Genomic DNA, 23,846 nt, shown 5'->3' with positions numbered 1-23,846 from the left:
GGGGGTGGGAGGGGGTAGCGGGTAGTCAATTGTAGCGTTGCATAGTGAGAGGAGTTTGGTCAGTAGCAATTTTAGGGGTTCTAAGAAAATAAAAAAAATCGCTGTCGTCGCAACAATGATAATCAATAATTCTGACAGTGTCAATCAAAAGAACACTACGAAATGTATGTATATACAGTAAAGTCTCGTTATATCGATATCGGTTATATCGATAGTACCGCTTATTACGATACTATTTCTATGAACGCAAGGAGAAAATTACATGCGTGCAGGGTCAGATATATCGATAGTCCCGGTTATAGCGATATTTTTTCGGACTCCCGAGAATATCGATATAACGAGACTTTACTGTACGTATGTATGTATATACAGTATGTACAGTATATACAGTATGTATGTACAGTATGTATGTATGTATGTATGTATGTAGGTAGGTAGTTGGTTGGTTTGTTGTTTTATTGGTTGTTTCGTTGGTTGCTTACTTGGTTGCTTAGTTGGTTGCTTCGTTGGTTGCTTAGTTATAAGTGTTTTTTGTGTAGAGATATTTTTGTGACACTCTCCTTTTGGATCTCATTAACTCATTCACTGCCAGACGATCTGCACAAATGTGTCCACTCCAGTGCCAGGGCTTTTGTCATTGTCACTCAAATTCTACGTACCACAGAATATTGAGTTTTCGGACGAGATAAACATTCAATGCAGCGTAAGAAACCATAGACTCTCTTCTTTCATCAGTAAAAAAAAAATAGTTAATTTCTAAATTGTATGTGTCTGGAGTTATCTGAGTTTGAAAGGAGGGTGATCATCCAAAATAAAATGCAATACATACATATCGGTTTATATAGCGCTTTTACAACAGCTGAAGCTGTAACAAAGTACTAATATGAAAAAAGTGAAATTATGCCCCATTGTGGAAGGGAAAAACATTGCCAGAGGTCTGACCAGCGCTTTCTCAACACCTAAAAAGAAAAAGCCAAAACCCGAACAAATTCGGGAATGGCGCTCTACGTCGTATCTTCAATTCCCAAATAATACAGGAATGGCAGTGAATGAGTTAAATATTGCCGAACGTTGAAGCTGGTGGGTGTACATTGTGTCACTCGCAGGTCTCGCAACAGCTGCCATTGAAGCAGTTTTCTGTGATGGAGAGGAAATAAAATTCTACCTCAAACGCAGAGTACATAAAAGAAAAGGAGAAATCTCTGGAGACGAAATTCTAAGAGCGAGCTCTTCTCCTGAGACAGCTAGCTGTACGACGCTGTCGGGGGGGGAAATTAAAAGGGAATAGCATCTTTGCAACAATTGCCAAAAAAAACACATGTGAAGCTCTTAAAATTCAACATGAGGATTATAATTTGGGTGTCAATCCGGGAGAATAGACTTTACAGTCACAAGATATGTTTTTCTGTGGGTGAGCAGAGGCAGCCAGACGCGCCAGTGTTCACTCACCCGGAATAACTCAAATAGATAGAAGGTTAGCTTGCTAGTTAATAGATAACTAATAGATAGCTAGCCAGCTAGTTCGATAGCAAATAGATAGCTATCTAGGTAGCCAGCTATCCAGTCAGATAGCGAATAGATAGCAAATAGATAAGACATTCTGAGATGTGGGGAACTGATGAACTTGTGTTCTTGTTTATCATGTACAGTGATATCTCGGTTCACGAACCCCTTGGCTTACAAACTTTTCGGTTTACGAATATTATATGTATGAAAAATTCACCTTGGCATACAAACTATTTTTCGGGATACACACGGAACTCCACAATGAGTGATGTGTCGCTCGCGAACGAGCCCGTTCTCCAAAAAAGAAAATGGCAGCCAACTTTTTTTCTGCTCTATTCCCCTAACCCAGTCTTCGGTTAAAGCCACGTGATTGGTCAAGAACACAGCAGTGACGGGAGGTGGTTCAAACATTTAAGAGACAGGCAGTCGACAGAGAGAGAGAATGAGAAAATTGATAGAAAAACTGAAATTTGGAATTGTTTCAACTTTGATAGTTCAAAGGCAGAGTGTAGACTGCAAGGTTAAAATATCCCATCAATCAGGCTCCACAAATAACCCGCACAAGCCATCTGTACACTTGATGCGAAAAGCTATCTACCCCGCTAAACAGAAACACAATTGATGAGGAACAAGGTAAAATTATGGCAGAGAAAGCACCTCCAAGGGATCATTCTAAAGATGGTGAAAGAAGAAGGCTACGTTCCTCATCGAGTGTTTAATGCTGATGAAACCGGCCACTCCATTCCATTAAGCCATCAACAACCATCACAAAGGTCAATAAAACACTTGATTATACAATACAGTTTATTTCTTTAATTACAATACAATAGCTCATTTATTATACATATAATAAGGTATACTTAGTGTAGTTTTAAGGCTTATTTAGTAAAAAAATGATGTTTTATGGGGACCTGGGAACGGATTATTCTCATTTTTAATGGTTTCCTATGGGAAATTGATGTTTGGAAGACACACTTTTCGCCTTACACACACTTTCTGGGAACCAACTAAGTTCGTAAGCCAAGGTATCACTGTATATCAGAAACAATAGCAACAACATCTGTTCATGATGAGTTTTCCTCCCCCCGTTCTGTTCGCTTTTCACTCACTCAAACTCGGTGCCAAGTCCAGATGGAATCAGTCACGGGTGTGGGCAAGTCGTTCCAAATATTCAAGTCGAAACCCCCACGTCAGCCTTGTGTGAATCAAAGACAAACACAAGATGGAGGCAAGCGGACAAGAGACGTGGGAAGAAAACCAAATGAAAAACTCTCGTGATGGAGTACGCGGATGGAATAGAAGCCGTGCAATGCAAGGCGGAAGTAGATTGTTGCCATTTGTCGAGATGACAGCATTGTTTTTGATTCATTTTGGATTGGATTAGCCTTTATTAGTCTACATGTTTACATTTCACAGCAGCAAAGTGATGAAAGTAAGAGGAAAGGAAAGGAAAAAGTAGAAAAAAACAAAATACAGGAGCTGCGATGAGAAGAATGGAGAGTGTAGAATTGCCGCGGCTTGGAATTGATGCGGATTTACGTGGGATATGAGATTTGAGACTATCTCTTTTCGTCAATGGATGCTACAGCTTTGTGTTTGCTTTCAACATTTAGCTTGTAGCATACATACACATTCCAACCATGATGTCGCTGATCCACTGGAGAAAAGGACGCTTTTGATCCTCTCCTCTTTCATCTAGAACTGCTTCATGTCACAAAGAGTGCTTAAGATTGAATGACTGTCTGTGTCGTCGTATTATTTCTTATTTAGTATTTTTGTTGTTGTTTTGAGTTGAAGATGGCGCCACGAGAGGGGCTGCCTTTGCAGCAGCTCCTATATTTTGTTTTTCTACTTCTTCCTTTCATTTCCTCTTACTGTCATCACTTTTGCTGCTCTGAAATTTAAATTTCTCCACTGAGTTCTAGATGAAAAAGGACAGGATCAAAAGTCTCCTTTTCACCAGTGGATCAGGGACATCGTAGTGGGAATGTGCGCGTATTACAAGCTAAATGTTGAAAGCGAACGCAAAGCGGTAGCATCCGTTGATGAAAAGAGATTGTCTCAAATCTCTTATGCCACGTAAATCCGCTTCAATTCCAAGCCGCGGCAATTCCACACACGCTCCTTTCTTCTCATCGCAGCTCCTGTATTTTGTTTTTCTTCATCCTCCTTTCCTTTCCTCTTCCTTTCATCACTTTGCTGCTGTGAAATGTAAAATTATACACTGTGAGACTAATAAAGACTAATCCAATCGACTTTACTAGATGCTCACTGGACAATTCCGATATTTCTTAACTTGATGTCTTTAAAAATGTCTTGGGGACTGTTGATAGCAAGACTAGACGTTATCCGAAAGCCCGTTCTCTGTCATACAACGCAAATGCGGTCATCTTTCAAGGTCAATCGATCATTCCCACTCACGCTCTGAGCGTCAAGAAACGAGAAGCCTCGCGGGTAAACCCTGTGCGAACAACAAGAAGCTCGTCCAATAGAAAGGGAAGCTAAAGCCCAAGTTCAGTTCTAAACAACAACATTTCAAGTGCCTGACCCTGTCCCCGCGTCAATTAAACTCACCCTTTCCATAAGTCTTGTTTTGTTTCTCATTTCATTGCTAAACTGATTGTAAGTCGCCATTAAGTCTTTTACACACTTCAAGGAGTCAACTAAAAATCATGCTAATGTCTTTCTGTGCTCTCGTTTGGCTGGCGGCAGGTGACGGACATCAAAGAAAAACTCAAGGTGTCCAAAAAATTCTGGTCCAACTTGCCAGATGACATCTGCGCCGATGGCAAATTGGTAGAGTCTGACGAAGACCAGTGTTGGAATAGTCACACCAAGGCCAGGTGAGGATGACAAGACTCTGACCCAAAAAGTACAGGGTGACCCAAAAACTTGCGTACCCATGAAAATTTCAATTACGATCCCCTTGGCTTTCGAAATGCTTGGTTTACGAACGTTAATTTTTATGAAAAGGTTACCTTGGCATACAAACTATTTTCAGGATACACACAATGAGTGATGTGTCGTTTGCAAACGAGCCCGTTGTCCTAACAAGAAAATGGCAGCCGGCTTGTTTTGGTCCTCTATTCCCCGCCCCCAGTCGTCGGTTAAAGCCACGTGATTGGTCAATAACGCAGCAGGGAGGTGGGGGGTGGCGTTACAGACAGAGAGAGGGTGAAGCCATTCTCCAAAAAAGATCATGGCAGCCGACTTTTGTTTGTCCTCTATTCCCCAAACCCAGCCTTCGGTTAAAGCCACGTGATTGGTCAAGAACGCAGCAGTGAGGGGAGGTGGTTTAAACATTAAAGAGACAGGCAGACGACAGAGAGAGAGAGAGAAAATCGATAGAAAACAGTGAAATTTGGACTCGTTCAAAGAAAGAGTGTAGACTGCAAGGTTAAAATATCTGTACACTTGATGTAAAAAGCTATCAACCCAGCTAAACAGAACACAATTGATGAGGAACAAGGTAAAATTATTGCAGAGAAAGCACCTCCAAGGGATCATTCCTCAAAGATGGTGAAAGAAGAAGGCTACGTTCCTCATCAAGTGTTTAATGCTGATGAAACCGGCCAATCCATTCCATCAAGCCATCACCGACCATCACAAATACAATGACTTTATTATACAGTACAGTTTATGTCTTTAATTATAATACCATAGCACATTTATTATACATAAAAAATATATTGTGTAGTTTTAAGGTTTAGTAAATTAGAAAGTAGAAGATTATGTTTTATGGGGACCTGGGAATGGATTATTCTCATTTTAATGGTTTCCTATGGGAAATAAATGTTTGGGACACACACTTTTCGCCTTACACACTCTATCTGGGAAGCAATTAAGTTCGTAAGCCAAGGTACCACTGTATTTCAAATTACAACCACACATTATGCAGTATATGGAAGACCATTCACCAGAGTTTCAGCTATTTATGTCAATTTTTAGTCAATTTATGGTTTTCCCAAGATGTGTTCCAAATGTGCACCATTTCATTGGGCTTCATCTGAGAACCAAACGTTCTCAAGAAAGTTTTCAAGCACATTACAGAACCATCCACACATTGTTACTCGCTTTTCCTTGTCAACATCAGTTAGTTTTTGCTTTACAGTCATTTCCTTGATTGTAATACCGCACCACCTGGACGTTCTGAGCACCAGTAGCTGTAAGCAATAAAACGTTGATATTTTAATTGGTTGTCTTTTCCATGAACTGATACATTTGTAACCTGGCTAATGAGCTCTTCCTGTGAGGGAGTTTCAAGTCCTCCTGCGACGAAGGAGTTTCCCCAAGTCCTAAATTCCGTCCAAGGCCAGATCTCCTAGAGTCTAGGACCTAGACGAAGATGACAGTTTAACTGGGCTGTGTCTGCTTTGCCTTGACTGTGGGCCTATTGTTTGGTTGGCCAGCTAAGCATGGGATCTTTACATATGATAACTTCTTATTCTGTCTAATCTCTAGCAATGGAGTACTGCAAGATTGGAATACCCGCAGGGATCCAAACGTTAGTTCTTACCACTGCAGTGTCAAGATCAGTGATCCGTCCACAGGATTGAAGTGGCTGCTTCCAAACCAGAGAGACAGGCTGAATATTTTAGCGCAGCCCGCCGCAAGTAACAAAATCACAGATGGTGTAATCAAAGATGTTCATTCTCTTGCTTGTGGCAGCAGCGTTGTTAAAGGCCAATCAAAATCCGGAAAAGGGAATCGATTGCTTAGCGACGGTCAAACGTCACGAATGGACGCTGGAATTGTCTCCTTGAAATTTTGTTTTAACGCTAACAAGGTTTACTTTAGATCAGCAGCAGAGCTCGACTTTGATCCTCGAGGGAGGCGTGGGACGGCCAAGGCAGTCTCAGCCAAAACAAAAACTTGGAAACGCGTTTATTTGTCATAATAAAAATAGCAACACCAAAATTGATGAACTCATTCACCGCCAAAACGTGTCCGCACCAGTGCCAAGGTTTTTGTCATTCACACTCAAATTCTAGGACCCACAGAATATTGACTTTTAGGACTACATAAACATTCAATCCAGCATAAGAAACCTTAGACTCTCTTCTTTCATCAGAAAACAAGTGTTAATTCCTAAATTATATGGGTCTGGAGTTATCTGATCTTGAAATGGGGGTGGCAGTACAAAGGACAAAGCAATACATACATATTGGTTTATATAGCACTTTGTTCCAGCTTCAACTGTTGTTAAAGCGCTAACATGGAAACAAGGGAAATGCTGCCGCCTTGTGGAAGAGAAAAACATTGCCAGAGGCCAGTGCCAGCGCTTTATAGGCACCCCAGCAAGAAAAAAAACTAAACCCGAACAAAATCAAATTCATATTTTCAATTCGAGGATGGCAGTGAATGAGTTAAAGAGTAATTTATGCTATCTTTTAATTTTTGACGCACCTTATGAAAAATAATCAGAGTAAAATCCGAGTTAAAAGTTACACCGTGTGATAAAATGTCCGCTTTCATCCTCAAAAAATGTCAAGTCAAATAAAGCAATGCAGATCAGCATTTTTAATAGTTTTTCATTTTATTTATTACAAACCACCGAAATTCCTCAGAAAATACGTCCTCGTAAGCTCTCAGTCGTGCAGGAGTGGTCCATCGGTGAGAAGGTTTCTTCAGCCGTCATCTGTACTTCTTTCAAGGTGTCGGACGTTTCGCATCTTATCCAAGAAACTTCGTCAGCGAACTAAAGTCTTTTGCTGGTAGTTTCGGCCCTATCAATATCCCTACTGTCCAGACGTGGCGATGCCAGACTCTGCTATGATTGGTCCCTGCTCTCAGGTTGGGGGGAGCAGAGGACTACCCCCTGCGGCTACACTGATTACTTCTATTGTCCTAACTGATTACTTTTATTGTTATTCTATTATTATTATTATTGCCATGATACCAGAGCAAATGGCGCAATCAGGCCAGTTGCAGACCCCATACTCAGGCAGGAAATAGCAAAATCTGGCACCGCCACGTCTGGACAGTAGGGATATTGATAGGGCCAAAACTACCAGCAAAAAAGAAAATAGTTTGCTGACGAAGCCTCTTGGATAAGAAGCGAAACGTCCAACACTTTCAAAGAAGTACAGGTGACGGCTGAAGAAACCTTCTCATCTTCAGAAAATGCATATTGCCGGATATTATATTTGTCTAAATGGAGAACGGGCTGGAATGTCACAAAAAAAAACACACACACACACACACACACACACACACACATTGGAAGAAAAAAAAAAATCGGAAAATACCAAAAAGTCACATGATCTGTCTGGAAACCTCAAGCTGTCCAATGAAATTTCAGGAGGGGGGGACAGTGCCCCTTTAACCCCCTCCCCCCTTTGCTATGCCAGTGCTTTGCTTTACTTTGCAATAATACAGAGGCACGATAAACAACAGCATTTGTGTACATTAAACGACACGGATTGTTCAAAATTCACGTATTTTTTGTCAGAGATATTTGTTCGGACACTGTGAACAAAGACACGAACATAGGAAGATAGTCCTTTACTGCCGGCAGGGGATATAGTCATTCATGACCGACGCCCAACTGCCAAGCTATTTATTGAGATTATATGCAACTTTAAAGGACAACCGACGTCTCCGGACAAGTTGTGTCCATAATTTGTAAAATGGCTTCAAATGACTTCTACTGAGCGTATTTTACAAAGATTCCACCGCATATAGCTACATTTTACCTTTTGAGACTCGCGCTGAATATTCAGGAAGTCTTGTTTTTGAGTTGGTGACGAGTCCTCACCCTACGTCACTGAAGGAACGCCCCTGACCGAGAAAGGACATACCTTGCATCACCTCAATGCATTTTGCGGTACTTTGTTTGGTCTGAAAACTTCGTGTTGATCCGTATTGATGGCGAAATTAGAAGGAAAACACATAAATAACGCAATGGTGAATCGTTGTGTGTTGCGCCAAGACTTCTACAGTGTATTTGATGTTCGCTTACAAAACCTCCCAGTAGACCTTTTTTGGGGTACTGTGAGTACTAAAGAGTTTGTCTCTCCAGATGCATCAAAATGACCCCAATTAATTTTTCAATCGATTGCAAACATGTATGCTTTCCTCTTCAGAACTATTTGAATCATATTCATAACTGAATGAGTAACAACAAAGCATTTTTTCTGAATCTGAAGCCATTGTTTTGATTCTCGAGCAAGGCACGACTTCTTGGTGTTACACCACGAACAAGGGGGCGGGACTTTCTGAAACTGGCCACTTCCAGGTTCAATTTGAAGTAGTTTTTGGACACTAAGTCATTTTTATTGGTGTTTTGCATTTGACTAAAAATATCATACTGTGCGTTTTGGGTATTTTAGATGCTATAAAACGTTTTTTTTTTTCTGATGTCAGTTAGGAAACAAAAAAAAAGTGATGTCGGTTGTCCTTTAAGTCAAACATTAGTAAAACACAGTCTTCTTGAATTGATTACCACGCCCGTGGATGTCCTAAGCACCAACATCCATAAACCAACAGAACGGAGACATTTAATGGGTTGTCCTGCCCATGAACTGATAGATTTGTAACACGGCTAATAAGCTCTTCCAGTGAAGGAGTTTACCAAGTCCTAAATTTCGCCAAGGCCAGATCTCCTACATGAAGATGACAGTTTAACACGCGGTGTCTGTTCACCTCAGATTGACCCCAGATTTTCTGTGCTTCCATTGTGTTGGCCAACTAAGCATACAACAGCATGAAACTTTAAAATATGATCACTTACATTCTGTCTATTCTCTATCAATTTTATTCATTTGTTTGTTGATATACAGTATTTATTTAGAAAAGCGAAACAATTGAAACCAGCCATCGAAATGTGTGTGTAATTCTCTCTAGATATTTCCCTGAGGTGGTGAAGGAGGGGCTGACCAACCAAGTGAACAACCCAGAAGTGAACTTGGACATAAGCAGGCCCGACACGTTAATTCGACAACAAATCATGGCCTTGCGTGTCATGAGCAACAAGTTGAAAAATGCCTACAATGGAAATGACATCTACTTCCAAGATTCCAGTAAGTATGGCCGACTGGCTCTGATGATGCTATATACAGTACAGTGATACCTCAGCTTACGAACGCATTAGCTAACGAACTTTTTGCCTTAGAAACGATAAATTCGTGAGAACATAATCTTGGCATACAAACTAATTTTCAGCAAACACACAGAGCGCCAAAATGAGTGATGCGTCGTTCGCGAAACGGAAATTAAGTGACTTTATTATATAGTAGTTATTTATTTAATTACAACACCATAGCACATTTATTAGACACAAAATAAGGTATATTTGTGTAGCTTTAAGGCTTATTAAGTGGAAAACTATGTTTTATAGGGACCTGGGAACGGATTATTATCATTTTAATAGTTTCCTATGGGAAATTAATGTTTACAATACACACATTTTGCCTTATAATAATAATAATAATACATTTCATTTATAAGCACCTCTCAAGGACAATTTACAGTCAAAGAATATTTTTTCCTCGGGTGAGCAGTGGCACCCACACGCGCCAGTGTTCATTCAACCCGGAAGTAACTCAAATAGATAGTAAGCTAGCTAGCTAGCCAATAGATGCAGTAATATTAATAATTATAATAATAATACATTTAATTTATAAGCGCCTTTCAAAACTCTCAAGGACACTTTACAGTCACGGGATATTTTTTTTCTGCGGATGAGCAGCGGATCCCACACGCGCTAGCGTTCACTCAACCCGGAAGTAACTCAAATAGATAGAAAGATAGATAGCTAGCTAATAGATACAGCCTTACACACACTTTCTGGGAACCAATTAAGTTCGTAAGCCAAGGTATCACTGTATGAAATATGTATTTTTGTAGATTTTGTAGATTCATGAAGAAACAAGAGGGCGACAAAAACTAAGTAAATAAACAAAACACAATGCACATGTACGGTACCGACTGACAATCCCATGAACTATTGAGGCAAAGGAAGATTTCCGCTGATTATCCGCTAGCAAGTCATCACGCAACTCCGAAGGATGCATCCGTTTTACAATGAGCTAAGACCGGCATCATTAGGTTAACAGATAGCTGTTGTCATGGTGACGCGGAAAATAGAACATTACAAGAAATAGTCAGCAAGCAGAGAGAAGAAAACATCACAAAGCGGCGGTCGTCGTCGTTATAGGAATAATAAAAGAAAAACACAAAAAAAGGAGTGTTGGGGGGGACGTTTAATGCGATGCTAACAGCACGAGCGCAGTGTGGATCTCGGAATCATCTGTCAATCATTTTTTCAAAGATTATTTTCGCCACGATCAGCACGTTTTTTTTTTTGTTTTCTGGGTTTTTTTATGAGATGGTCGGTGGGAAAAACGTGCAATATTTGTCTGATGGCTTGTCACGTTTATAGTACTTATGAGGACCCATCCTTGCGATCTTTGATGACTAGTCACGTTTATTGTACTTATGGGGACCCACACCGATATTCTTTGACGACTTGTCACGTTTATTGTACTTATGGGGACCCACTCCTATGCTCTTTGATGGCTTGTCACGTTTTTTCGTACTAATGGGGACACATCCTTGCGATCTTTGATGATTTGTTATGCATATTGTACTTATGGGCACCCACCCCTATGCTCTTTGAAGGCTTGTCACGTTTTGTTCAACCAATGGGGACCCATCCTTACGATCGTTGATGGCGTGTCACGTTTTTTTGTACTTATGGGGACCCATCCTTACGATCTTTGATGGCTTGTCAGGTTTATTGTACTTATAGGGACCCATCCTTATGATCTTTGATGACTTGTCACGTTTATTGTACTTATGGGGACCCACTCCTATGCTCTTTGATGGCTTGTCACGTTTTTTCGTACTAATGGGGACACATCCTTGCGATCTTTGATGATTTGTTATGCATATTGTACTTATGGGCACCCACCCCATGCTCTTTGTTGGCTTGTCACGTTTTGTTTGGACTAATGGGGACCCATCCTTACAATCTTTGATGGCTTGTCACATTTTTTGTACTTATGGGGACCCACCCCTATGCTCTTTGATGGCTTGTCAGGTTTTTTCGTACTAATGGGGACACATCCTTGCGATCTTTGATGATTTGTTATGCATATTGTACTTATGGGCACCCACCCCATGCTCTTTGATGGCTTGTCACATTTTTTGTACTTATGGGGACCCACCCCTATGCTCTTTGATGACTTGTCAGATTTTTTTGTACTTATGGGGACCCACCCCTATGCTCTTTGATGGCTTGTCACGTTTTTTCGTACTAATGGGGACCCATCCTTGCGATCTTTGATGACTTGTCACGTATATTGTACTAATGGGGACCCACCCCTATGCTCTTTGAAGGCTTGTCACGTTTTGTTCAACCAATGGGGACCCATCCTTACGATCGTTGATGGCGTGTCACGTTTTTTTGTACTTATGGGGACCCATCCTTACGATCTTTGATGGCTTGTCAGGTTTATTGTACTTATAGGGACCCATCCTTATGATCTTTGATGACTTGTCACGTTTATTGTACTTATGGGGACCAATCTCCATGATCTTTGACGACTTGTCACGTTTATTGTACTTATGGGGACCCACTCCTATGCTCTTTGATGGCTTGTCACGTTTTTTCGTACTAATGGGGACACATCCTTGCGATCTTTGATGATTTGTTATGCATATTGTACTTATGGGCACCCACCCCATGCTCTTTGTTGGCTTGTCACGTTTTGTTTGGACTAATGGGGACCCATCCTTACGATCTTTGATGGCTTGTCACATTTTTTGTACTTATGGGGACCCACCCCTATGCTCTTTGATGGCTTGTCACGTTTTTTGTACTAATGGGGACCGATCCTTACGATCTTTGACGGCTTGTCACGTTTATTGTACTTTTGGGGACCCAACCCTGTGATCTTATGGCTTGTCACATTTTTTTTGTACTAATGGGGACCCATCCTTGTGATCTTTGATGACTTGTCAGGTTTATTGTACTTATGGGGACCCACCCCTGTGATCTTATGGCTTGTCACATTTTTTTTGTACTAATGGGGACCCATCCTTGCGATCTTTGATGACTTGTCACGTTTGTTGTACTTATGGGGAACCACCCCGATGCTCTTTTTTTGTACTAATGGGGTCCCATCCTTGCAATCTTTGATGACTTGTCACCTATATTTTACTAATGGGGACCCACCCCTATGCTCTTTGATGGTTTGTCATGTTTTGTTTGGACTAATGGGGACCCATCCTTACGATCTCTGATGGCTTGTCACATGTTTTGTACTTATGGGAACCCATCCTTACGATCTTTGATGGCTTGTCAGGTTTATTGTACTTAAAGGGACCCATCCATATGATCCTTGATGACTTGTCACATTTATTGTATTTATGGGGACCCAATCCAATGCTCTTTGATGGCCACGGTTTTTTGTACGAATGAGGACCCATCCTTACGATCTTTGATGGCTTGTCCGGTTTTTTTTTTTGTACTTATAAGGTTCCATCCTTATGATCTTTGATGGCTTGTCAGGTTTATTGTACTGATGGGGACCAATCCCCATGATCTTGGATGACTTGTCACGTTTATTGTACTTATGGGGACCCACCTCTATGCTCTTTGATGGGTTGTCACATATTTTCATACCAATGGGGACCCATGCTTACGATCTTTGCTGTTTGTGGGAAAATCCCGAATGTACTTGAAGTTGACATGAATACACTATGTACTGTATTATGGTACATATTGTACATCCGTTTATTTGCCCATAAACGTACAGATTTGCCTCGAGAAGGCACTGTCTAGACCAGGGTTGGGGGATCATTATAAAAGATGAGCACTCCCGTCACACATGACCAGTTCATCATTCAAATCAATTACCAACACTTGCACCTGTTCACCTCCATTAGAGGAGAAAAATCAAGCTAATGATGACCCTGGCAACACATGGAGAAAAGGGAAGTATTTAGCGTGCATGTACAAGATGTGTACAATTACATGACCAGATGTAGTACGACATCGTGAGCAGTTGATCTCAGGAACAATGCAACTGGCAGTCGCAGTCAATTTTTCGTGTTAACAATGTGTAACTTCAATTTGCCGTGACGGTTAGCAATGAACGGTGAGTAGCATAAGCAAGCTAAAACGACAATGATTACATGTTCCCATGATAGACAAAGTGGATCGGTACGTCACAATGCTGGGAAACAAAAAGTGGCCCAAAAGCACCAAACTACAGTCTGTGAGATGTATACGAATTATGTAAATCGCTTATTCATGGTCGGGTCACAGCGTTAACAGCTTTAGCAGATAAGCCCAGACTCCCCATTCCCCAGCCACTTCTTCCACCTCTTTCCAAGGGTATCCCAAGGCGTTCCCAGGTCAACCAGGAGAGTTTGTCTCTCCATCATGTCCTGGGTCATCCCCGAGGCGTCTTTCCACTGGGACATGCCCAGAACACCTCACCAGGAGGCGTTTAGGGGGGATCCTAATCAGATTCCTAAGCCACCTCATTTGGCTCCTCACAACGTGAACTCAGAGCCCCTCATGGATAAACGAGCTTCTCGCCTTATCTCTAAGGAAGATCCCAGACAGCCTGTGGCGGAAACTCATTTCTGCCGCTTCGATCCGGGATGTCGTTCTTTCGGTTGTGACCCATAACGCATGACCATAAGTGAGTTTCGGAACGCAGATCAACCGGAAAATCGAGAGCCATGTTAGACAGACACAAAGTGCGCTAGCCTCGCTCATGTGGCCAAATATTTTAAGCTCAATATTAACTTATAACTTTTGTCTCTGTGTGACTTGGTGGCCTGACTTAGTAACCAGCTGATAGAGAATAGACAGAATAGAAGTTATAGACAGAATAGAAGTTATCATATTTAAACGTTTCAAGGTTAGTTAGCCGCCGAACACAAAGCCCACAATGGAAGCACAGAGAAACCTGGGGTCAATCTGAGGTGAACAGACACAACCTGTTAACCTGTCATCTTCATGTAGGAGATCTGGCCTTTTGGACTGATTTAATACTGAGTAAACTCCTTCACATCAAGAGGTCATTAGCCAGGTTACAAATCTATCGGTTCAGGGAAAGCGAACTAATTAAAGAGGGGTGTGGTATTCAAATCAGGAAGACTATGTATCACTTAAAGGACAACCGACGTCTCGGACAAGTTGTGTCCATAATTTGTAAAATGGCTTCAAATGACTTCTACTGAGCGTATTTTACAAAGATTCCACCACATATAGCTATATTTTACGTTTTAAGACTCGCGCTGAATATTCCGGAAGTCTTGTTTTTTAGTTGGTGACGAGTCCTCACCCTACGTCACTGAAGGAACGCCCATCACCGAAAAAGGACATACCTTGCATCACCTCAATGCATCTTGCAGTACTTTGTTTGGTCTGTAAACTTCGTGTTGATCCGTGTTGATGGCGAAATTAGAAGGAAAACACATAAATAATGCAATGAATCAGAATCAGAATACCTTTATTCGTCCCGCAATGGGGAAATTTGCAGTCCACAGCAGCAATTGAAGAGGGATGGGGTTGGGGTGGGAGTGAAAGGATAGAAAACAAGATATTCTAAGCATAACAAAATAAAAATGTCAACTGTATACTGTGCAAATGTAGATGTGCAAAAACCGTTCTATAAACAAGACTGTACATAGTGCAGAATCAAGAAATGCATTTAGATATATTGCAACAACCCATATTTACAAGTGTCCAGTTTTTTTTATTTTTTTTTTTCACATGTGATCATTGGGAATTGTGAAGCCTGACAGCAGTCGGTAGGAACGAGCGGCGGTACCTCTCCTTCTTGCAGCGCGGTTGTAATAGTCTCTGGCTAAAGGAGCTACCCAGAGCTGTCAGGATGGGCAGGAGGGGGTGGGAGGGGCTGTCCGTCATGGTGAATCGTATGTTACACCGAGACAACTCTTTCATATTCGTTGACAAAAATTCCAAGCTGAAAAATAAACCCATTTTCCAACGGAGCTCTGCCGCCATCTTGTGACACTGCACCTTAGTCTTGATCTGTCAAAATGACCCTGAAAACCTTCTTTAATTGATTGCAAACATTTATACTTTCCTCTTCAGAACTATTTGAATCATATTCATCACTGGATGTGGAACAAGAAAGCATCTTCTCTGAATCTGAAGCCATTGTTTTGATTCTCGAGCAAGGCAAGACGTCTTGGTGTGACATCACGAACTGGGGGCGGGACTTTCTGAAAATGCCCAATTCGCAGCTCAATTTTTTTTTGCAGATTTTGGACACTTGCAGTCATTTTTATTGGTGTTTTGCATTTGACAAAAAATATCAGCCTGCGTGTTTTGGGCATTTTCGATGCGATAAAACGTTTTTCTGATGTCAGGAAACAAAAAAGTGATGTCAGTTATCCTTTAAATTTGCATATGCAGTGATACCTCGGCTAATGAACTCTAGCTAATGAACTTCTTGCCTTACAAACGTTAAATTCGTGAGAATATAATCTTGGCATACAAACTATTTTTCGCGATACACACAGAGCGCCACAATGAGTGATGTGTCGCTCGCGAACGAGCCGGTTTGTGGAGCTCCTAGCAAGGTGCTGAAAATGGCAGCCGACTTTTTTTTTCCTCTATTCCCCACCCCCAGTCTTCGGTTAAAGCCGCACGTGATTGGTCAAGATCCCTGGTAGAGGAGGGAGGGAACACACGCAGCAGGATACACGCAGCAGTGAGCGGGGAGAGGGGTTAGAGTGCTCACAGTTTGCTGTTGCATGCTGTGAGCACACGACGCAGGAAAGGCAGACGACAGAGCTTGAAACAAAAAAAATCAAAAGTGAAAAAAAGTCTAAAGTGAAAGGTGAGGAAATGGATAGAAAACAGTGAAATTTGGACTTGTTTCAACTTTATTGGTAGTTCAAAGGCAGACTGTAGACTGCAAGGTTAAAATATCCCATAAATCAGGCTTCACAAATAACCCGCACAAGCCATCAACCCAGCTAAACAGAACGCAATTGATGAGGAACAAGGTAAAATTATCGCAGAGAAAGTACCAACAAGGGATCATTCCTCAAGATGGTGAAAGAAGAAGGTTACGTTCCTCATCAAGTGTTTAATGCTGATGAAACCGGACACTCCATTCCATCAAGTCATCAACGACCATTACAAATGTAAATAAAAGTATTTTATTATTTGGTACAGTTTTTTTCTTTAATTATAATACCATAGCGCATTTATGATACATAAAATAAGGTATATTTTGTGTAGTTTTAAGGCTTAGAACATTAGAAAGTAGAACATTATGTTTTACAGGTACCTGGGAACGGATTATTCTCATTTTAATGGATTCCTACGGAAAATTAATGTTTGGAATACACACCTTTCGCCTTAAACACACTTTCTGGGAACCAATTAAGATCGTAAGCCAAGGTATCACCATACTCTCAATACATAGCTTGGCAGAGGGCTGCAGAAGTTGGGAGTCGTTCATGAATGGCTGTGTCCCCTGCCGGCAGTAAAAGACAATCTTCCTGTGTTCGAGCCTTTGTTCACAGTGTCTGACCGAATATCTCTGACACCCGTTGCATACCATTACAATAAAACGGGGGTTAAGGACGTTAGATTCCAAAGGATATTCCAGATAATGTTGTAAAAACATTGTGATACAGTAAAGTCTCGTTATCGATATCGGATATATCGATAGTCCCGGTTATATCGATATTTTTTCGGACTCCCTTGAATATCGATATAACGAAACTTTACTGTATGTTGCTTGGACTTGCCCACGCGAATTCAAACGTTTTCGTGACTCAAGACTGTTATGGGGCACTGGCGATAAAGAGGCTCATTTGGACGTGTCTCAACCGACAAAGTATGAGACCCACACCATGTTAACACAATCTTCCTCCGCACAGGCGACGAAGGCAGCAGTTCCGGCAGCGGCAGCGGCTGCTCCGACGGTTGCACGACGGAGGCCGTCCTGGTGGGATCCAAAGCTCCTGTGATCAGGGCCGACAGAAGTGATGTCCACAAAGCAGCGGCGGCGGCGGACAAGACGCTATCCCACGGACCGTCGCAACTATTAATGATGAGCGCTCTCCTAACATCATTTAGCGCGGCGCAGCCCAGATGGAGATAATACAATGAGCGCCGGTTCTTCGCTAACTACGTACGATACTGCCGCGCAGAGTCAACGATCTACGGCCGATCCCTCAACAGATCCGTTGAAGCTTCAGGAACACACTCTGATGAGACGGGATGACTGTGTGAAAGGACTGAAACCAGGACAGTACTGAGTCCTTGTTCTGAGTCCCCAACAGAAATACTTGGTGGCAAAAACTGAAAAGCGTTCAGACGCCTGCCGGTTCTATTTTCTAGATAATGCAGGAATGTGATTTTATGTCCTTCGTACAACAACTTCAGGACTTGGGTCAATTGTATTCAACCACCTTTGACTCTCCCCCTTTGGATAGAAGAAAATTCTTACTGTGTGCATGCAAAGGACTAGTATTCATTTCAATGCAGGCTTTGAAAACGTTTGGATTTTATAATGTGAACACGATAATACAAGACACGACTCGATTGGAATTTTCCGACATCGGGATTTGGTTTCAGGTGACCGCTTTGTTTTAGACATCTCATCCTTTCACATGGCGTTGAACTGCGCCGAGAGAACCGCTTTGCACTGATATATTTTGCTGGCTTGTTTGTTTGAATCATACAAGAAACTCTTAGTCTTATTTTGTTTATTGTTTTATTGGTATCGCGCTAGCTACAACTGTTTCCTTTGAAGGTACCAATTTCGTCCAATAATAACTCTAAAGACCATTCCATGATAGCTAACTAATGTGTTTTGAGTCTTATTTATTCTTTGAAGGTTCTACCCTCTACTCCATCGATAAATTCTGCCCTCTTTTAGATTCCCCGTTCAGTATTTACTTTGTCATCAGACCGCAGCTTCCAAATACAGTGATACGTCAGCTAACGAACGCTTTAGCTCACAAACCTTTCGCCTGACGAACGTTAAATTCGCAAGAATACAATCTTGGCATACGAACTAGTTTGCGGCGGACGAACCAAACCACACGGAGCGCCAAGGTGAACTAGTTTTCATCGACACCTTTCTTGGAGTGCAGACGTGGTTTGTTATCGAGTGGAGTACTTTTGCTGTTACGAGACCGAAAAAGAAGTCTTATTTAGTATAAAATTATGTTTTATGGGGACCTGGGAACGGATTATTCTCATTTTAATGGTTTCTTATGGAAAATAAATCTTCGGCAGATTAACTTTTCGACTTGCACACACTTTCTAGGAACCAATTAAGTTTGTAAGCTGAGGTAAATCTGTACTGCAGACTAGTCCAAACAAGGTATGAACAGTCTTTAGCGTCGTTGGCCAGTCACGAAACCCATGTAGATTCTTAAACCGTCATTGGAAACCTTGGGTTGAAATGTTCTGACATGAACTTGTGGGACAGACAGTCAGAAAAGGGCACACATTTAGTTTGCTGACGAAGCTCTTCGGATGAGGAGCGAAACGTCCAACATCTTCAAAGATGACTCCTGAAGAAACTTCTCCGATTGTGTTCAGAGCGACGTTTGCCCCCTTTTCCTAAATCTTGCGTATTCTCGCCCTGACAAAGCGATCACAACACTGTCACACATATCGCATCGGTGACAAAGAGGCTTCAAAGCTGAATTTCATTTATCCGGAAAACAATGTTTTGGTCTTCTTTGCACCCTCTGGCATTTCAAAAACGAGCAAAATACCAAACGCTCTAACTGACAACGATGGAGCAACGAAAAGCAGCTGGCAGGTGTCGGTGTAAGTGAGGGTATTATTGCCAAGAAAGCACGGCAACGACCATATCAAAATATATTAAATAAAACGACTTTAATATACATTACAGTTTATTTCTTTAATTACAATACAATAACATATTTATTATAAATAAAATAAGGTATATTTTGTGTACTTTTAAGTCTTATTTAGTAGAAAATTATGTTTTATGGGGACCTGGGAACGGATTATTCTCATTTTAATGGTTCACTATGGGAAAATTATTTTTGGGATACACACTTTTCACCTTACACATTCTGTCTGGGAACCAATATAGTTCATCAGCCAAGGTATCACTGTACATAAAATAAGGTATATTTTGTGTACTTTTAAATATTATTTGGTAGAAAATGATGTTTTATGGGGACCTGGTAACGGATTATTCTCATTTTAATGGTTTCCTATGGGAAAATAATATTTAGGATACACACTTTTCACCTTACACACTCTGTCTGTGAACCAATGAAGTTCGTAAGACAAGGTATCACTGTACATAAAATAAGTTATATTTTGTGTACTTTTAAATCTTATTTCGTAGAAAAATATGTTTTATGGGGACCTGGGAACGGATTATTCTCATTTTAATGGTTTCCTATGGGAAAATATTTTTTGGGATACACACTTTTCACCTTACACACTGTCCGGGAACCAATTAAGTTCGTAAGCCAAGGTATCACTATACATAAAATAAGGTCTATGTTGTGTACTTTTAAATCTTATTTCGTAGAAAATGATGTTTTATGGGGACCTAGGAACGGATTATTCTCATTTTAATGGTTTAGTATGGGAAAATAATTTTTGGGATACATACTTTTAACCTTACACACTGTCTGGGAACCAATTAAGTTCGGAAGCCAAGGTATCACTGTCCATAAAATAAGGTCTATGTTGTGTACTTTTAAGTCTTATTTAGTATTAAATTGTGTTTTATGGGGACCCGGGAACAGATTATTCTCATTTTAGTGGTTTACTATGGGAAAATATTTTTGGGGATACACACTTTTCACCTTACACACTGTCTGGGAACCAATGAAGTTCACAAACCAAGGTACCACTGTACATAAAATAAGGTATATTTTGTGTACTTTTAAGTCGTTTAGTAGAAAATGACGTTTTACGGGGACCTGGGAACGGATTATTCTCATTTTAATGGTTTCCTATGGGAAAATAATTTTTGGGATACACACTTTTCATCTAACACACTCTGTCTGTGAACCAATGAAGTTCGTAAGACAAGGTATCACTGTACATAAAATAAGGTATATTTTGTGTACTTTTAAGTCTTGTTTAGTAGAAAATTACGTTTTATGGGGACCGGGGAAAAGATTATTCTCATTTTAGTGGTTTACTATGGGAAAATATTTTTGGGGATACACACTTTTCACCTTACACACTGTCTGGGAACCAATGAAGTTCACAAACCAAGGTACCACTGTACATAAAATAAGGTATATTTTGTGTACTTTTAAGTCGTTTAGTAGAAAATGACGTTTTATGGGGACCTGGGAACGGATTATTCTCATTTTAATGGTTTCCTATGGGAAAATAATTTTTGGGATACACACTTTTCATCTAACACACTCTGTCTGTGAACCAATGAAGTTCGTAAGACAAGGTATCACTGTACATAAAATAAGGTATATTTTGTGTACTTTTAAGTCTTGTTTAGTAGAAAATTACGTTTTATGGGGACCGGGGAACGGATTATTCTCATTTTTAATGGTTTCTTATGGGAAATAAATGTTTGGCAGACGAACATTTCGCCTGACGCACACTTTCTGGGAACCAATTAAGTTTGTAAGCTGAGGCATCACTGTATAAAACAGAGGTGTGAACAATCTTCCACAATGCAATCGATTTGAAACTAAGCTGAGAGCAGAGGTTATAGCCACGAGCTAGCAATCAAACGACTAAGGTCACTCCGCACTTCTCTGTCGATCGCCTACCTGTCGACTGTGACCTCAATGTGATATAAAAGCAGTTACGGCCCGGCCAATTTCATGCGCTAACGTGTAATTTATATGACCTTATGTCACAAAAAAAAGCCAGGTTGCAGACATGTCGCAGGGGAGACCAATCAAATGGGGGTAACATGATCGCAGTATCAGGGTGGTGCAGAGTCACAAGGACGCGGTGTGTCTCCAGATAAAAATCAGACAAGTCAGTCTGTTTTCCCAAAGCATTCCTGTCGAGCAAATTAACAGCTGCGGTGAGCTTCTCAAACAGATTACACGTTCCATGTAGCGGGTACGGAACATTACTCCTTTCTTCGCTGCTCTCCGGAAGGAGATGAAGTACTGTTCCCTTACGGGCCGTTGTCCTTTAAAAGTTCTTACATCCAAACGACAAGTACAATGGTAACGTGCCCAGCGCCTTCCTCGCAAATGAGCAAATATTTGCGTGGTTATGCTTTGCGACATTTCACACGGAATAGATAGATAGATAGATAGATAGATAGATAGATAGATAGATAGATAGATAGATAGATAGATAGATAGATAGATAGATAGATAGATAGATAGATAGATAGATAGATAGATAGATAGATAGATAGATAGATAGATAGATAGATAGATAGATAGATAGATAGATAGATAGATAGATAGATAGATAGATAGATAGATAGATAGATAGATAGATAGATAGATAGATAGATAGATAGATAGATAGATAGATAGATAGATAGATAGATAGATAGATAGATATCCATCCATCCATCCATCCAGCCACTTCTCTCTCTCGCTAACTAGCTACTTATCTCTCTAGCTAGATAGCGACTTATCTAGCTAGCTAGCAAGCTACTTATCTGCTGTATCTAGCTAGCTAGCTACTTATCTATCGAGCTACTGCACTTATCTGTCTATCTATCTATCTATCTATCTCTCCCTCCCTCTATCTACAGTGATACCTCGGTTTACGAACCCCTTGGCGAATGAATTTTTCAGCTTACGAACGTTAAATTCACGAGAATTTAATATTGGCAAACAAACTATTTTTCAGGATACACACGGAGCGCCACAAAGAGCGATGTGTCGTTCGTGAATGAGCCCATTCTCCAAACAAGGGAGTGGCAGCTGACTTTTTTTGGTCCTCTATTCCCCGCCTCCAGTCTTCGTTTAAGCCGCACGTGATTGGTCAAGAACGCAGGAGTGGGGAGGGGGGTTTACAGAAACACACAGCTGCAAACTAAAATAGATAGGCTGACGACAGAAAGTGACAAAAGAAAAAATAGAAAACACAGTGAAATTTGGACTCGTTTCAACTTTATTGATAGTTCAAAGGCAGAATGTAGACTGCAAGGTTAAAATATCCTATCAATCAGGCTCCACAAATAACCCGCGCAAGCCATCTGTACACTTGATGCAAAAAGCTATCAACCGGGAGTGCGACAAAAAAAAACAGAAGAAGAAGCAAATGAATGTTCTCATCTCTTTATATGCAGAAAATGTATTAGCAGGAGGCTAGCTGCAGATTCCAGGCAAACTCACCATGGTGCAATTGAATCAGGGACAAGACTCCCTAGTGTGAAACCGAGAGCCATACAGAAATAGATACTTGGGCTGTTTAGAAATGCGTCTGTGTATGCTCTCAGTCGTGCAGGAGTGATCCATCGATGAAAAGGTTTCTTCAGCCGTCATCTGCACTTTTTTGTAGGTGTCGGACGTTTCGCTTCTTATCCAAGAAACTTCGTCAGCAAACTAAAGTCTTACTGGTAGTTTAGGCCCTATATATATATATATATATCCCTACTGTCCAGACATGGCGGTGCCGGACTCTGCAATGATAGGTCCCTGCTCTCAGGTTGGGGGGAGCAGAGGACTACTCCCTGCAGCTCCGCTGATTGTTCCTATTGTACTGATTGGCCTGATTGCCCCACTTCCTCCGGTATCACCTCATCAGTATTACTCATCCTATGTTGCCTTTGCAGGCTGCGGTACGAATGATCCAAATTGAATCTCACCCCACCATTACAGTTAAGGGAAGGATTTTGTCGTTTTATGAAAATAGCTTCTTTTACTCCATCTATTTTCTTTCGCTAAGATTTTAACCTCATTGTCGTCAAATGAGTGGTTGCTAGCTTTTAGCTGCAAATGTACTGCGATTGAGGCCCACTAGTATTATCCCTGCGATGTTGATAATGTATTTTTTTTGAGAATTTGTTTAGGTCCTAAACTACCAGTAAGACTTTAGTTTGCTGACAAAGTTTCTTGGATAAGAAGCGAAACGTTTGACACCTTCAAAAAAGTGCAGATGACGGCTGAAGAAACCTTTTCATCGATGGATCACTCCTGTACGACTGAGAGCTTACACAGTCATTTGGCTTTTGTTACTTTAAATGACAGAAATATTAATAAATGTTGTTTTTAAAATGTGATATTTGCTCCGTTTCTTCACATGAAAAATAATAGCAAAAAATGTCCATGGATAAAAATGGTTTCGGGTGTATGATTTTTTTCCCAATGCATTATTTTAATGGCTACATTATTTATTCAGTTTGTTAACGCATTCATTGCCTGATGTGCAAGTGTGT

The 23,846-nt window shown here is 40.8% G+C and overlaps 1 protein-coding gene across 1 annotated transcript in view; it reads left to right on the top strand.

Annotated features, from left to right (window-relative positions):
• The window catches only part of gpc6a (glypican 6a), a 143,409-nt gene extending 124,519 nt beyond the window's left edge, over positions 1-18,890 (top strand). Inside the window, exons 8-10 of the mRNA XM_088991536.1 lie at positions 4,219-4,349; positions 9,352-9,527; positions 17,392-18,890. Coding sequence (XP_088847662.1) covers positions 4,219-4,349; positions 9,352-9,527; positions 17,392-17,615 — 531 coding nt within the window. The 3' untranslated portion in view covers positions 17,616-18,890. The remainder of the gene's footprint in view (positions 1-4,218; positions 4,350-9,351; positions 9,528-17,391) is intronic.
• The last annotated feature ends 4,956 nt before the right edge of the window (positions 18,891-23,846 follow it).

The sequence above is a fragment of the Hippocampus bargibanti genome, linkage group LG03 (assembly GCF_051943395.1).
Source record: "Hippocampus bargibanti isolate YZ-2025 linkage group LG03, ASM5194339v1, whole genome shotgun sequence".
NCBI lineage: Eukaryota > Metazoa > Chordata > Actinopteri > Syngnathiformes > Syngnathidae > Hippocampus > Hippocampus bargibanti.
This window is presented reverse-complemented; position numbering and strand designations above follow the sequence as displayed.